This window comes from Sciurus carolinensis, chromosome 11 (genome assembly GCF_902686445.1).
Source record: "Sciurus carolinensis chromosome 11, mSciCar1.2, whole genome shotgun sequence".
NCBI lineage: Eukaryota > Metazoa > Chordata > Mammalia > Rodentia > Sciuridae > Sciurus > Sciurus carolinensis.
Window position 1 is genome coordinate 134,058,481 of NC_062223.1, and position 17,373 is coordinate 134,075,853.

Sequence of the window (17,373 nt, forward strand, 5' to 3'; positions counted from 1 at the left end):
AATAGTCTTCCAGGTAGGACTGTGTTATACTGGATTATTTCTTGACTGATGCTTCATCTTCAAAAAGTAACTTAACACCTAAAGTCTGATGGATAAATAGATGCTGTTTAACGTGCATACCTCTTTCCAGGTATCTGCACCTCAAGTCAGGTGACTGTGGTTGTGAGGAGGCTCAGAGGTACTGTTTCTAGTAGCTGCTGCTTTAGTTTAGTCAGGTGGCCTAGAATAGCTGGCCATGTTAGGAGCCTGTGAGCTACAACTGCTCTCTAGTCCCTGATGCTAGAGAGCAGCCCCTTCCTATGTAGCATGACCCTGCTTCGTCCTTTCTCCTTCTAGCTACACATCTTCATGTTGAACATTGTGTTTGCCTTGTTCCTGACTGCAGTGTCACCTTGCTCTCCTGCAGTGGGGCCCAGCCCTGTGAGTGTTGCTGAAGAAAGACGCCTTCCAAGGTTTGACCAAGTTGGAGGGTGGGAGCGTGGCCTGACTGCCTGGGAGCAGGCCCTTTTCAAAGAGAGAGGCTGAGGGCCTGTGAAAGAGGCAAAGAAGCCAGTTGCCTCTCTGCACTCCTCCTCACTGCTGCTAGTGAGCTCTAAGGCTCCATCAGAGGATTTTCTCTTTCCAGGTTGGAATGGAGTACTCTGATCCCTGCATGGCTCCAACATCGGCAGTTAGGGCTGCAGGCAAAAGGCAAACACTTTATGCTGGAGGACTCCATCTTCTGGATCTTTGGAGGCTCCATACACTATTTCCGTGTGCCCAGGGAATACTGGAGGGACCGCTTGCTCAAGATGAAAGCCTGTGGCTTGAATACTCTCACCACGTGAGTGCTATGCCTCATCCCCTGCCACCAAGCCTGGTTACCAAATAGGGATTCCTAAGAGAAGGATCCAGCCCAACCCCTCTACTTAGGTCTATAGGGAAGGAGTCTCCCTTCCTCCTAATCTCTATAGAACTCCAGGCACAAAAAGTTGTGAAATGAATACAAAGTCTAGAATGACAAGGTAGCAATGTTGAACAAAAGAATATAGTGAGAAAGGTAGGTAAGTGTACATGTAGGATGTTATTTTTTCCTTTTTTTTTTCTTGTGTGTGTGGGGGGTGTGGATGGGAGATAGGGAGAGGGGACAGTTGAACAACTGAAATTTATTTTCTCACAGTTTTGGATACTAGAAATCCAAGATCAAGGTGTTAACATGTTTGGCTTAGCCTGTGGCCATCTCCTTGGCTTGTAGAGAGCCTTCTTCTTGTGTCCTTGCATGTCCTTTCCTCTGTGGGTACACACTCTGGGTGTCTCTCCCTCTTCTTGTAAGGACACAATAAATAATTTTTTAAGGAAGCAAACTACCTACCCTCAATTCGTACAGCAAACGAACAGAGTCTTCTTCAGGGGAACTATCTGAGAAGCAGTTTCCAGCATTCTTTTGGAATGATCCTGATTGCTGTGGCTACCGTTTGTGTATCTAGTGTGATGATTGACACATGGCAGGCATGTAATACAATGCTGAATGTGAAAATCATTTTAAAAATAGTTCATTTGTGAATAATCTTCATCTTTTCATGGATTTTTTTCCCAAATTTCCAACAGATACTTGGATGTATGTCTATAAATAAAGTGAGTTGATCAGGCTGAATTGTTCCATTTTCAGGGAAAAATATGTTTTTGTAAATAAAAAAGATGGATTTTCTTGGATGGTTTATGAACTGGCTTTGAAGATAATTCCTAAAAGAGTTGTAGGAGTGTTCTGAGATGTGACAGCATTGTTGAAAGAAATGTGACTAGTTTCTCAGAACTCCAGAAGATTATGGGAATACTGCAGGGTAAGCATTTTGCTTTACCAAAGCAGGACAATTTACATTTGCTTCAACATGAAACTCTTGAGAATGAATAGGAAGCCACAAGGCCTCCCTTTCCTTCACCTGTGAACATTTTTTGCAATGGGAGAGGGTTCTGCTAGGCCAGTGATGGGATATAGGTCAAGGAGGAGGGTGGCTTTCATAACTGTTATCATACATGATTCCTACCTCCCATCTCTTGAGTTGGCCTCCTTTAACAGCTTATGGAGTGTCCTTATCTTCCCATTAGAAGCCCCATTTTGTGGCAAGTTTTGGGAATATGGATGCTTCAGTTAAATAGGACTAATAAGTGATGTTTCTTCCTGCCCTACTTTTATCTCTTTTTCCAATGAACTTCCTTCTTTCTTACTGACAAGGGGTGGGGATGGGAAGCTGACCTGTGCTCATTGAACCTGACCTTTTACTCTGCATGTCTCATGCTTTACCTAAATCTTGTTGAACTCTTTCTTCTCCTAAGGAGATGCAGTGCCGGTCCCCTGGGGCTTGCCTTGGATTCCCTTCTGTCCCCAGATCTGTTGAATTAGTTCTTGGTTCTGGTCCTGAATCCATTAAGAAACATATCTTCTTTTAGGACAAGAAAGGTAATCTAGAAGGTGAAGTGGAATGATTGACAAACTCTTGCCTATAATTATCTTTTCTATTACAGCTATGTTCCATGGAACCTCCATGAGCCAGAAAGAGGCAAATTCAACTTCTCTGGGAATCTGGACCTGGAGTATGTGGTATTGCTGCTTCTGTGACCTGGCCCAGAGTGGGTGACAGAGACATGGCCCCTTAGACTGGGAATCCTAGTGTTATCTGGGCTGTGCTTTGAGCACTAAAGAGGAACCAAGATCTGGAGCCTTGTTCTCAGGATGTTATGAGTGGCTCTGTACCCAGGACCCAGTTGTTCCTCAGCAGACCTGTTACGCAGGGGAACTGGGCTGCAACCTTCAACCTTCTTCTCCACTGTAGCCCAGAGGGGCCAAGATCCTTGGTGCTAACTCTAAGTGGGGTCCAGTCACCTAGCTGGGGTCAGGGCTGCTCTTTGAGTTCACAGGGGTGTTGTTGGGTAAGAGTCCCTGCACCTTGATGCCTTTATCCTTATATTCCCAGTGGGGCAGAGCTGATCCTGATGCTGGGAGCCAGCACAAATATAGTTCCCAGGACCACTGGCCTCTGACATGGTGTAGGGATTTCCTTTCTCTGCTGGGCTGGGCTGACCCCTCCTCACCCCTTAACCACTTCTTGGGTAAGAGAAGAAAGGGAACAAGAATCAAGATAACTCTGACACATTGTCCAGTGTGAGGACTCCCTCTTCATTCAGTGTCCCTTCTGCACTGTCATGACTTTGTTTATCTCCCCAGGGCCTTTGTCCTGATGGCTGCAGAAATTGGGCTGTGGGTGATTTTGCGTCCAGGCCCCTACATCTGCAGTGAGATTGACCTCGGAGGCTTACCCAGGTAAGCCTGACTGTGAGAGGCCAATGTGACTTGAGGTATCTCTGTGCTGATGCAAAATACTCATAGATATGATTTCATTTTGTTTTTAAAGTATAGTTTCTATTCTGTGCTGAATATTCTTTTCAGGATAAGTAGCACCCACAAGGGGTCATTTTGAATGATGTTGCAGTTATTGACTTTGTAAAATATGTGTTATGTGCAAACAGCAGCAAGATGATTGGACATTCTGGAGCTTTTCATTCTTCTGGGCCTAACTGTGAAGTTAAAACCCAAGCAGATCATTTGTCTGCTCTGGACCTTACTTTCCCTCACTACAAATGGAAAAATCAAATCTGCTCTAGTTTTTAAGGATATTACCAATCATTTGTAAAAGTTCAGTATTTTGGTGAAGTATAAGAAAAGCTTTTGTTTCTGTTTTGTCTTCAAGTTTCCTAATGTCTGGTCTTGCTAAGTGTTACCTCTGCTGAAGCTAGTAGAGTATTCTGTAGTTGAAGTACAAATCTGGACAGGAATCAGCTGGGATCCCATTTATTACTTATTCTAGTCATTATTGCCATTATTTTCCAGTAAAAAAGATTTTCTTTGTTATAATATATATAATTGTTCCTAGCCTCATACTGTACCAGATGGTTAGACTTAGGCTCCCCCACCCCGTGCTGCCCCAAGGGAAAAGGCTGATCTCATTTTCCGAAGTCTCCTGGGGAACTTTTCTTCCCATAGCACAAGCCCCAAAGCCCCACTTTGTTTTCTCTCTAGTTTCCAGCTCGGCCAGCCATTCCCTCAGGGGCTCAGCCTTTGTCTCCTTCTCTCTATTCCTCAGGTTCACTTCTCTCTCTCTGAGTTGGCATTCTGAGCAAGGCTGTGAACACAGCCAGAGTAGAGTCCCAAGTCCCTGTGGACTACAGATCTGTATGCCATGGTCAACAATTTCCTGGGGCTCAGCTGGAGGAGCATAGGGTTTAGCAGTCTTAACTTAGAAGCAGCAGAAAGCTCTGGCCCTCAGACCTCCTGCGAGCCCCTATGTGGCACTTCTCCATTCACTAGGGTGTCCCTTGGGGCACAACAGGGGAGTGTGGAGCCCTAGTGCAGATGATAAACTAGACCTTCTTTGATGTGGCAGGAAATGTAGAGGTTAGACACTAGGAGATCCCTGTCTCCATTTTTTAACCAACATTAACTGATACTTTTCTGACCTTATTCAGGACTTTGGAATCAGGACAAGGGATGCCTCAGAGCCTTTTGTTAGAAAAAATGTTTTTTTCAGAACTTCAAATAGGAGGGAAGTACTTTGACTCCTGTTTTGGAACCAAGCCATAGTGCTGCATTCCTCAGGGGAATTTGTCATCACAGCAGTCAGGTTAGAGAAAGAAATTGGATCTATTGCTGCTGCCACTGGCCAAGATCTGCAGGGTTGATGTGGCTTATGCAAAGGAGTCTGTGGTTAGCAGGGACACAGCCAAACTGCAGTCACCTTTCACAGGCTATGCTGGTTCATTTTCCTGGATGACCCTGGAAGATTGCAGGTGTGTCCTTCTCTGGCTCCAGTGATTCCTACCCCTTTTGACTTCATCTTTTTGTTGGGAGATAATAATGGAAATGCTTGAAACCTGGGTCTTGGGTCCTATGAATAGCTTTTCTCACTGTGTGGTGGTGATAGATAGAGGCCTGTAGCTGGAAAGCTGGAAATGACCTTCCTCTAGGGTTGTGCTGGTTAGGGAAACAGTGGAGAGTGCAGGCTAACTTTGTTGCTCGCCCCTGAATCTGTCTGCATAGTCTCCTAATATCCTGACTGAGTGAAGGTGGTGAGATAGGAATGAATTTCAGCTCATCCTGGTCTCCAGAATCATCCCTGAGCTCTCTGAAGCTGCTACTACTGTCAGCTTGCCCCAGGAAAACCCACAGATCCAGTTTCTAATGATCCACTCCTTTCCCTTTTCTTCCTAAGCTGGCTACTCCAGGACTCTGGCATGAAACTGAGAACGACTTACAAGGGCTTCACCCAGGCAGTGGACCTTTATTTTGATCACCTAATGTCCAGGGTGGTGCCACTTCAGGTAAAAGCAAACAGACTCTTTGATCTTTCGCCTGTCTTTCTTCTAGGTAGTAGGTAATCCTAGATTAGTTCAAAGACCAAGTTCTTTGCAACACAGGAACACACTCTTGCTGACTACCTGAGATATAGAATCAGAAGAACTCACGATAGTTGTATTTTCAAAGAACTGTGTGTTTCAGTGTGGTCTCAGACAAAGTTAAATAGACAGACAGGTGTTAGGACTCACATTTCTCTGTATAGTGCCAGAGTCATGACTCATGATGGGTAAGTAGGATGTCTTAATAGCTGAAAACACCCGTCTTCCAGTGTCCAATAGCACTATGACTCAATTTTGCAAGTGGAACACACATGGATAGGCCCTCGGATACTAGACAACAGATTTTTTTGTAATTTAAAAATTTTAAGTACTTTTCAAGGTATTTCCCTCTGCTAACCAAAACATACTGCTTGGGATGCATTTACTATTTAAACAAATATGTTAAAATGAGTCTTGGAGGGGAAATATTTTAATATTTTATGTAATAATTAGAAGCAATAAAAAAGGAGAATGGGAATAATTAAAGTAGCTTATGTAAAACCATGAAGAATGACATTGAGAAATTAGTACATCAATAAGAAATTAGTGTATCAATAAAAATTTGCTCTTGAGTTAATCATTTGGAATGTTCACAGCACACATAAATCAAAGGGAACAGCCAGCTAAAAAAACAGGATATCAATTAAATATGAATTTCAGGGAAGCAAGGAATTTTTTCCTAGTGAAATATACCCCAAGTAGCATGTAAGTTTTTACATTAAAAAAACTTATTGTTAATATGAAAAAGTCTCATTTTAAAATGCATCGTATACTTTTATTTACTAAATCTGGCAGCCCTAATCATGAAAGAAGGAAGAAGCTTGGAAATTATTAGCCTAGATTTTTGCAGGAAAATGGAGTTACTGAGGAGATTCAGCAGATGGTGCTAATAGATTGGGTAGTAGAGGAGGGTGGGGCTACTAGCAAAGGCCATTCTGGGAACATAGTTTAGAGGCATTCATGGAAGTGACATAACCAAGGTGTTTTTTTCCCCTGGTTACAGTAGTTTTATTCCTTTTTTATTGTGGCAAATGTATATAATAAAATTTTCCATTCTAGCCATTTTTAAATGTATTATAATGGCATTAAATATATAATGGTTCCCTCTTATAAAAGTGGGGGATTTATCTCAAGATCCCCCAGTGATGCCTAAAACCACAGAAAGGATCAAACCCTATATATAGTATTTTTTTCCTGTACATACATACCTACAATAAAGTGTAATTTATAAATCAGGCATAGTGGAAAATCACACAATAGCAACTGATCATAATATAAAAAAATCACCAAACTTACTAATCTTGTACTTGTGTCCATTTTTTTTTTTTTTTTTTTTTTTTGCGGTGCTGGGGATTGAACCCAGGGCCTTGTGCTTGCAAGGCAAGCACTCTACCAACTGAGCCATATCCCCAGCCCACTTGTGTCCATTTTTAAGTAAAGTCAGGGTTACTTGAACAAAACACTGTGATACCATGACAAGTTGATTTGATAACTACAATGACTACTAAAAGAGGCACATAGCATGCATAAACACTATGAGTACACTGGACCATCTGATTTATGTCCTGCACTGGACAGGGTGGGATGTGTGAGTATCACATTACTTATCATGCTAAACTGTGTGCAATTTAAATCTTATGAATTGTTTACTTATGGAATTTTTCAGTTAATATTTTCATATCTTTATTGGTTATGGGTAACTGAAACCCAGAAAGCAAAACTGCAGATAAGAGGGAACTATTTGCATTTCTCTTATTGTATAATTATCATCACTATCTTAATTGAGGTTTCTAAAACAAAGTACCTCAAATGGATGGCTTAAAAACAATAGGAATTTGTTTCTCATGGTTCTGGAAGCTGGAAGTCTAAGATCAGGATGTCAGCATTGTCATGTTCTTTTGTGGGTCCTCTTCCATATTGCAGACACAGGGCCGAAAGAGAGTGAGGGAGCTTGCTGGGATCTTTTTATGAGATTACTAATCCTACTCCTGAGGGCTCCATCCTTATGACATAATTGCTTCCAAAGGTTCCATTTTTTAATACCATTGCATTGGGGGGTAGCATTTCAATATATGAATTTGAGGGTAACACAAGCATTTAAGACATTGGAGCCATTGTCCACTTCCAGAATTTTTTCATCTTGATCAAATGAAACTCTGCACCCGACTGTCATTCTACTGTCTCTACAAATATGTTTATTCTGTCTTTATAAGTAGAATCACTCAGTATTATGACAGACTTATTTCAATTAACATAATGTTCTCAAGGTTCATTCATGTTGTAGCATGTGTCATAATTTCCTTCCTTTCTAAGGCTAAATAGTATTCCATTGTATGAATGTACTGTTTTGTTTATTCATTCATCCATTGATGAATATTTGGATTGTTTTCACATTTTGGCTACTGTGAATGATGTTGCTTTAAATGTGGGCGTACAAATATTGTTTTTGAGTACAAGCTTTCGCTTCTTTGGGGTTTACATTTAATAGTGACATTTATGGGTCGAATTACAATTCTGTTTCCTTCATTTTTGTTTTGTTTTGTTCTGCCCTACTGGGGATTGAACCCAGGGCTTCATGCTTGCTAGAGTATAGACTCCAAGCTCCTCTGTTTATTTTTTGAGTAACTACCATACTGTTTTCCATAGAAATTTCACCATGTTATGTTCCCACCATGAATGTACAAGCATTTGTTTCTCCATATCCTCGCCCACACTTGTTATTTTCTGTTTATTTGGTAAGAGGCATCCTAATGAATGAGAAGAGCTATCTCTTTGTGGTTTTGAGTCATATTTGTCTAATGATGCCTATTGATGTTGAACATCTTTTCATTTGCTCATTGACCATTTGTTGCCTTTGAAGAAATGTTTATTCAAGTTCCTTGCCCATTTTTTAATCCAGTTGTTTGGGTTTTTTTGTTGTTATTGTTGTTGAGTTGTGATGTTCATATATTCTGGATATCAGTTCACTGTTAGATATATGATTTGCAATATTTTCTTCCATATCACAATGTAACCTTTTTACTCTGTTGATGGTGTCCTTTTACTCACAAAAGCTTTGTGCTGAGGTTATAGCTTAGTGGAAGAGCAGTTGCTAAGCCAGCTTGAGGCTCAGGTTAGATCCCCAGCACCAAAAAACAAAACAAACGGGAGAGAGAGAGATAGAGATAGAGATAGAGATAGAGATAGAGAGAGAGAGAGAGAGAGAGAGAGAGAGAAGAAGAGAAAGAAAAAATTTTTTAAAAATTTGGTAGAGGGCAACTAGGGATTAAATCCAGGGTGCTTTATCACTGAACCATATCCCCTTTTTATATTTGATTTTGAAACAGGGTCTCACCAAGTTGCTTAGGGTGTTAGGTTGCTGAAGCTGACCTTGAACTTGGAATCCTGCTGCCTCAATCTCCCAAGTCACTAGGATTATAAGTGTGTGCCATCACACCCAGCTAAAAATTTTAAATTTTATTTCCAAATTTTATGTTGTTTTGTTGTTGCCTTTGCTTTTACTCTTGTTGTTATATCTAGGAGCTCATTGCCAAATCCAGTGTCAAGAGGATTTCCTTTTATGTTTTCTTCTATTGCTTTCAAATCTTACATTTAGATTTTTGGTTCATTTGAGTTAACTTTTGTATATGCTGTAAGGTAAGGGTCTAAACTTCACTATTTTGCATGTGGATATTCCATTTTCTCACCATTTGTTGAAAAGACTGTCCTTTCCCAATTGAAAAGGGAACTCTTTTCAAAAATCAAGTGCTTTTTTTTTTTTTTTGACAGACCATGTTTTTATGCCATGTTTTGATTACTGTGACTTTGGGATAAGTTTTGAAATCAGAAACTGTGAGATCACTAACTTCTCAACGTTGTTTTGGCTATTTGCTGTTTCTTGAGAGCCCATATACATTTTAGGATGTCTTTTTCTATTTCATAAAAAAAAAGAAAAAAAAATGAGATTTTGATAGGGATTGTATTGACTCTGTAAATCATGTTAGGTGATAGTAACATCTTAATAATGTTGAGTCTTCCAATACCTAAATAGAAAAATGTATTTATTTCACTAATTTTTGTTTTTACTTTCTTAAGCATCATTTTGTAATTTTCAGAGTCAGAGTATTTTACTTCCTTGATTAAATGTATTCCTATTCTTTTCTGTTTGATGGTACTATAAATGGAATTGTTTGTTCTTTGGTAACATAAAAATAGAAGAGATTTTTGTGCTTTGATCTTGTATCCTGAAAATCTGTGTATTTGTTATTAGTTGCAGTGGGGGTTTTATGGAATCTATATGAATTTCTACCTTAAAGGTGATGTTATCTATGAACAGAGATAATTTTACTTTCTCCTTTTCAATTTGGATGCCTTTCATTTCTTTTTCTTGACCAATTGCTATAGCTAGGATTTGTAGTACTATGTTGAATAGAAGTGGTGGAAGCAAAAGTAATTGTCTTTTCCAAGATCTTAGAGGAAAAAAGCTTTTGGCTATTCACTATTGAGTGTATTTCTTTGAGCCTTTCATATTTGGCCTTTATTATATTGAGGTAGTCTCTTACTGTTTCTAGTTTCTTGAGTGATTTTATAACTAAAGTATATTGAATTTTTAAAAATGTTTTTTCTACATATTTGAAATTATGATTTTTCCCCTTAATTTTTAAGATGTGGTATATTACATTGATTATTATATGTAGACTCCTCCTTGAATTCCAAGAATAAATTCCTGGTCCATGCCCCTTTTTAAATGCTGCTGAATTTAATTTTATTGTATTTTGTTGGGGAATTTTGCATAAATTCAGATTGGGGACATTAGTTTGTAGTTTTCTTTTTCTTTGCCCTTTTTTTTTTCTTGTAGTGTCTTTGGTTTGGTAATACTGACTTTACAGAATAGGTTAAGAAGTATTCTCTCCTCTTCAATTACTGGGATGAGTTTGACAAAGATTGTTGTTAATTATTTTTGTGAATATTTGGTAGAACTCATTCATGAAGCCATATGGTCCTGAGTTTTTCTGTTTAAATCACTGATTTAATCTCCTTACTACTTATAGGTCTATTCTGATTTTCTTTTTCTTTATGGTACAAACTTGGCCCATTATATGTTTCTAGTAATTCATCTGTTTCATCTAGGTTATTTGGTTTGTTGGTGTACAGTTGTTCAAATTATATTTGGTATATATATATGTTTGTAATTGTTATGTCTTCTTGGTGAATTAATTCTGTCCTCCTTTATTTCTTGTAACATTTTTTGACATGAAAATCTATTTTGTTTGTTATTGGAAAGGCCGCCCTATTCTCTTTTGGTTACTATTTATATTGAATATTTTTCCATCCTTTTGCTTTCGGCCTGTATATATATAGTTTTTGATCTAGAGTGAGCATTTTATAGACTTCATCTACTTGAGTATATTTTATACATTCTGCCAATGTGTGTCTTTTGATTGAGGAGTTTACCTTTACATTTAAAGTAATGACTGATGAGAAACACTTTTGTCATTTTGTTGTGTTCTGTGTATCTTGGAGTTTTTTTTTGGCCCTCATTTCCTCCACTACTGTCTTCCTTTGTGTCTGGTTGATTTTTTATAGTGATACCTGTTTATGGTGATTTTTGTTTTCATTTTATTTTGTATGTATTCTGCAGATTTTTCATGGTTACCACAGGATTATATCTAAAATCCTAAAGTTATGATATTTGATCTTAAAATGATAATGACTGAACTTTAATTACATACAAAAACTACTTTTTTTTTTTTTTTTTTTTTTTTGTGGTGCTGGGAATTGAACCTAGGTCCTCATCCTTGTGACGCCAGCACTCTACCAACTGAGCTATATCCCCAGCCCTCAAAAACTACTTCTTTATATTTCTATTCCCCCACTTAATTGAGGTCACAAATTATATCTTTAAATATGTTGTACCCAGTAATTCAGATTATTTTTATGTTTTAAAACTTGTAGAAAATAAAGTGTCATTGTAAACTAAAATCACAATAATATTACTTTACTTTTTTTTCACATTTTTACCTTTCTGGAAAACATTCTATTTTTATATGACTTCAAGTTATAGTCTAGTATCCTTTTATTTCAATTTGTGGCATTTATCACAGAGAAAGTTCAGTGGTAATGAACTCCCTCAGCTTTTCTTTGTCTGGGAACGTCTTAATTTCTCTCTCATTTTTGAAAAATATTATCTCAAAGACAAAATTTTAAGTTGAAACTTTTTTTTTTCCGAATAACTGAATATGACATTCCAACTACTTTCTGGCCTTCAAGGTTTCTGCTGAGATGTACCTGATAATATTATTCAGGATCCCTTCTATGTGACAAGCCACTTTTCTCTTTCTGCGTTCAAGAATCTTTGTCTTTGTATTTTAACAATTTTGTTATATAAAGTGTCTCTGTGTAGTTTTCTGGTTAACCTGTTTGGAATTTATTGAGCTTCTTGAATTTGCATATTCATGTCTCTTCCTGGATTTGAGAAATTTTTATCCATTATTTCTTTCAAATGTTCCATTTTCAAGTTCATTTAATTATTTCTGCTGCCTGTGTGAATATGCTGTTAAACTTCTCTAGTGAATTTTTTGTTAGATACTGAATTTTTCAGCACCAGAATTTCTGTTTTATTTCTTTTAAATTTTTTTCATTTCTTTATTTATATTCTTATTTTGTTCATATGTCATTTTCTTTCCTTTGGTTCTTTGTCTAGTTTTTCTTTAGCTCTTTAAATGTATTTTTGACAGTTCTTAAAACATGTTTATCTAGTATATCTAGTTGTGTGTGTGTATGTGTGTTTAGAGGCTGTTCTAGAGATTTACTTTGTTCCTTTGAATAAGCCACCTTTCTCTGTAATTTTTTTATAAGCCTGTTTTTTTGTGAATCACTGGGCATTTGAAAAAAACTCATCTCACCCTGTCTTTGCAAACTGGTTAGGACGATCTTCACTAATTAATGGGCTACTGAACCTGGAGATCAGGCCAGAGCGAAGATACAAGATTCCAGATATTTTCTGAGAATATCTTCTGTTTGCACCTGTGTATACACTTTCCCCACGCCCTAATTCTTTTTACTTTTACATGTCTTCATTTCCCAAAGAGTCTCATCATAGTTTCTTGGGTGTTCTGTCATATCCTTATGCCCATAATTCCTTGTCCACGGGCATTCCACAAGTTTGTAATCTTCTGCAGTTTTCACATGCTATAGTATCTCATGCTGCCTTCTGAAGCTTCCAAACTATGCTGATGTTTCCTGTCATTGAGACAGAAACCAGGCCCATGGGCAGCCCCCAGGCAAGCCACAGAATTACAAACAAGTTCCCTTCTTCCCCCTCCATCCTAGTAGAGGGAACTGGAAATTTGGGACACTTTATCCCCTCCACATTATGTTACACTGAGAGGGGTGGGATGAGGGGGCAAGGTTTACTAAAAACATCACAAAATATCCTATTCTCTTGCACGTGGTTGTATCTTCATTGGTTGGTCACTTGCTTGCTTTGACATTTGACTATAAACTTATTTGGTCAGTCTGTAGTTATTTGATGTTTGCATGGAGAACAAGGGCCTGATGCTTCTTCTTCTACCATCTTGATTACATTACTCTCAATTACATTCCAAACCTTTTGAGACTTTTGTTTTTAAATGGGATACATTGCTAGTAATTGGAGATAGGTATGATGAAGTTAAATTATATGATTCTTGCTATAAACTCAGCTTCTGATTATTTATCTCTTTTTCCCAGTATAAGCATGGAGGACCCATCATTGCTGTGCAAGTAGAAAATGAATATGGTTCCTATTACAGAGACCCTGCTTACATGCCTTACATCAAGAAGGTAAGAGTCAGCTTGGTTCACTTCTTCATGTTCCTTCCTCTAGAATGTCTTATGAGCTGTGATGTATGTATCTAATATTTTCCTCAGATTAGTACCGTGTCACCTAATTTCATTTATCAATTAATGAATTTGTCTTCCTTGTTTTATTTCAATAAGGTTGTCACTTATTTCCCCTTTATTGAGTAAGATTTATTTGGGGATTGCGGTACATACATGTGTTGCAGGAGCTGAGAATAATGGAATTGATTTAATTGTGTAGTGGTGATTAGGGAAGGTTTCCTCAAGAGACTACCTTCATTCCAGTGCTGAAAGCCATGGCTCCTAGCCTTAGCTACAGATTGGCTTTATCTTGGGAGTTTTTGAATACCCCAGTCACATATATAAGAACCTCTGAGGTGGTTCTCAGATATCTGATCCCATTGTATGGGGGAGGATAAGAACTACTGATTTAATACACAGCAGATCAGGAAAGGGAAGGACTAAGGTAACATATACAATAACAGGCTAATATTAAAATCCAGTTTCTGTCAAATAGTAGCTGAGACCTTGAGCAAATGCCTTCATTTTTCTAAACCTCTTTTTTCTCTTCTATAAAGTAGGAATACAAAGAGTGTCTGCCTCTTAATTGTATTATCTCAGGTCATACAGCTCAGTGCTGTTCTCAGCAAACAGTAAATTGTCAGTAAATAAGACTTTGATGGAATCTTTGGCATTTGTTTTAGAGTACTTTGAAGGGTCAGTCATGGTGTGACTTGAAATGTTAAATGGCCTCTGTGAATGCATCTAATTGAAAGCTGGATGGCTTTGGCCTTTGACCTCTGCAGTGTCTCTTCTGCTGTCACACACAGATTCATTTTTTATCTGGGTCCCCTGTAGAGTGGGGACCAAGGCTTAAGCACCTCAGTTTGTAGATTCTTACAGACTTCCACTTCTTGCCTACAGAAAGCTGTCTTAGTAGAGTCCAAGCCTGTGTCCAGGAAGGGCAACATTCCTCAAGCTGGAAAGGGGCAAGTTGGGATCTGATGGTCAAGGCCAATCACAACTTGAAATAGAGTCACAGCTTCCTTTTCACCTCTGAATTACCTAGGAAGATCCTACTCCAAACACAGGCTTTGAGAGCTTTCTCTGCTTCACCTCATTCCCTTAGACATCCTCTTACAACATGCAGCTTCTCTGCAATTGTTTACTTGATTCGCTGCAGAGAAGCAGCATTCCATGAGCCGCAAGAGAGTGTAGCTTCCTCAGGGACCTCATCTGTTCAGTCATGCTTTACTACTGCACAGCACCCAGCCTCTGTCATCCTAAAGCTCTTGGGAAGATCCCCTTCTGAACTGCCATGCAACTTTCCCTTGGGGGAGGTGTGGGAGGCAATTGCTGAGGTGTGGATATTGCCAACATTGCTTGACTGTGGGCGAGACCCTTTTCTCCTTTCTGAGTCTCCTTTCATCATGTGCAAAATGGAGACATAAATGGCTGTTGTATGGGGACTCTGACCCAGGAAACAGATTTGGGATTCAGCAGGTGGAAGATCCAAGATGCAGTTAGTATAGTAGATATGCATTATTTAGTAGCCTTTAGGCAGTCCCCAGCCTCAGCTTCAGCCCCCAGTCAGTTTTTTTTTTTTTTTAGCTCCTCCCTTTTGCCTATTTCCTTAGGCCCTTTTTATATGCAAGGCAAACAAAGAAGGTTATATAAAGAGAGGGTACATGCTCACAAGTTAATGTTTCTGACCTTGACTAATCATAACATAGCCAGTTCCAAACTCTGGCTATACACTAAAAACATGACATTGTTGGGACTAATGACACATTAACTAACTCAGGCTGACTCCTTACTCCCTGGCGAGTGAGCAAGATCAAGGCTCAAAAGTGGTTTCAAAGGTTAATGACGATAAATCGGACCACTGTCAGGGATTGGTTAACAACAGTTCCGCCAACGTGATCAGCTGTGCTTGCCATATAGTCCTATGGGACTCTCACCTGCGTGAACCTCCCATGCCTTGCTGACCTTTAAGCTGATTGGTTCCCGCCTAGCCTCCCACCCTACATAAAAGCTGTGTGATTTCCTCAATAAACGAGTTCCTGCTGTGACTGGTCTCCCTGACTGTCTGATTATCCTCACCGGGAGGGCTGGGAGTGGGCGTTCAGTCGGCCCTACCTATCCCGGTCTGACCTTGTTGGGGAATGTCCCCTTCTCTTATAGCTGGTCGAGAAGAGCAAGGGGGCTTAAGACCCCTACATAACACAGCTGACTGGAAGTCTTGGCATAGCCATTTTGGGGCCTGCCCCACCGCACAGCTTTTTCTAAGACTGAGTTCTTTCTCTAAGAATCTGAGAAAGACCAAAGCTCCTAACTACATGACCTGTGACTGGTGTCAGGAAATTAATAATCATCTTTTACTAGGTAAAGTCAATAAATTAATGACCATGAAAAGTTAAGCTTGTGCATATTGTGGAACTTTAAGTGAATGTTTGCTGTATATAGTGAATGACTAAGTGGATAGTTGAAGGCGGTTGATCCAGTGTTTTTGGTAAAGATCTCACCTGGCTGCATGGATTAAACTCTTCAGCTTTTTTTTTGTTTTGTTTTTTTTCTTTTTGGTGGGGCTGGGGATTAGAACCCAGGGTCTTGTGCACCCTTCAAGGTAAGCACTCTACCAACTGAGCTATATCCCCAGCCCAAACTCTTCAACTTGTGTCATCCCTGAGAACTATATCCCTGTTCTGTTCTTTCCTTACCAGCCTGTGGGATTTGTCCTTGGAGGTCAGATCCACTTTATTCACTGACTAGACAATCTCTCTGCCTCCGCTACTTAAAAAAAAATCAGTTGAAATATACGGTCTTGTTATAATATCTGTAGAGAAAATGATAGGAAAATCACCTTTGCATTGGTTTCTGGTCCCAGTGAACCCAGAATCCCAGAGGAGAACCTTTGAAAGTGGGCAGATTCTGGGTTTAGCCCATACTCTTCCATTATAGTTTATTCAGTCTATGTGAGTCTCTTGGTCTCTACTACTAAGATATTAATTCTGAAGGAATTACAAAGTGCTTAACAGAAGGCCCAGAACAATAATAAATACTGTATAAATGTTAGCAGTTATCTGAGTGGTAACAATCCTTATTGCCCCTCACTACATCCTCTTTTTTTCACTTCATCATTCTCTGGTTTATAAACTCCAGGAGTGCTTCCTGCTGTGCTCAATGTAGGCAGTGTACCACAGGCATATCACTGAGTCACTGCTGGGCCATCATGCTCTTGCTTTTGATCACACCCACACTGGCTCAGTATGGGAAAGAGACAGGGTGCTTGTTCATGGTGTGGGTGAAGTAAAAGATGTAGCGTTGTCCTGGGGGTCTGATCTACTTGCTGGAGCCCCACAGGCTCCCAAGCCATAGCCGGCCCCTGAGTAGGTCCATCTGAGAACCTACTCAGCAAACTGGCCAGACCTTCAGAAACATCCGAGGGCTGCCAAAGATCAACAGCCCTGTCTTCTGCTACAATTGGAAGTCAAGTTTATTGGAACGTTGCTGAATCTGACAGGTGCAGACAAAATGGACTTTCCTCTTTTTTCCGTAGAGAAATGCTCCTTTAAATATTTCCCTGTTGCTCTTCAGGCTACCTTATCCTCAGCGGTGTTAGACTGCAGAAGCTCTGAAGAATGAGGATAGACTTTGACTTTTCCTTTATTCCCAACAGGCCTTAGAGGACCGTGGTATCATAGAACTGCTCTTGACGTCAGACAACAAAGAGGGCCTGAAGAAGGGAATGGTCCATGGAGGTACTTGCAAGAAGGCTGTGTGGGTGGCCCTACTATTCATATTCTTCCAGGCAAGACTGAGACACAAGCAGGAGTTTTTCTGTCAAGACATGGTGTATCCCTCCTTTCAGTTGTGGTGGGACCCTTTCTCTAGGCTCCTACAACTGTGCTTACCTTTGCTATGTATAGCTTGTACTCCACTTTGTTTTTTTTTTTTTGCATTTTCTTCCATAGGCTGATCGCTCGAAGGTAGGGATTTTTAAATCTATATCACTCCAGTAGCACCTGGAAGGTGTTGAGCTCAGGGTATGACTGCTTATCTGCATGGAGAGGAGAGTGAGTAGGTAACAGAGAGGTCCTGAGCCTTGGGTGTGACCAGGATCAG

General features: G+C 39.5%; 1 protein-coding gene across 4 annotated transcripts in view; it reads left to right on the forward strand.

Moving 5' to 3' along the window:
* LOC124958422 (beta-galactosidase-1-like protein 2) overlaps positions 1–17,373 on the forward strand; it is a 43,520-nt gene that overhangs the window by 8,897 nt on the left and 17,250 nt on the right. For 2 of the 4 annotated variants that reach the window (XM_047516439.1, XM_047516441.1), the window contains exons 2-8: positions 337–452; positions 626–823; positions 2,503–2,571; positions 3,203–3,298; positions 5,244–5,352; positions 13,138–13,230; positions 16,928–17,009. In XM_047516439.1, the coding sequence (XP_047372395.1) occupies positions 349–452; positions 626–823; positions 2,503–2,571; positions 3,203–3,298; positions 5,244–5,352; positions 13,138–13,230; positions 16,928–17,009 (751 nt within the window). In that variant the 5' untranslated portion in view covers positions 337–348. The remainder of the gene's footprint in view (positions 1–336; positions 453–625; positions 824–2,502; positions 2,572–3,202; positions 3,299–5,243; positions 5,353–13,137; positions 13,231–16,927; positions 17,010–17,373) is intronic. The other 2 variants (XM_047516440.1, XM_047516442.1) reach the window with 1 other exon arrangement.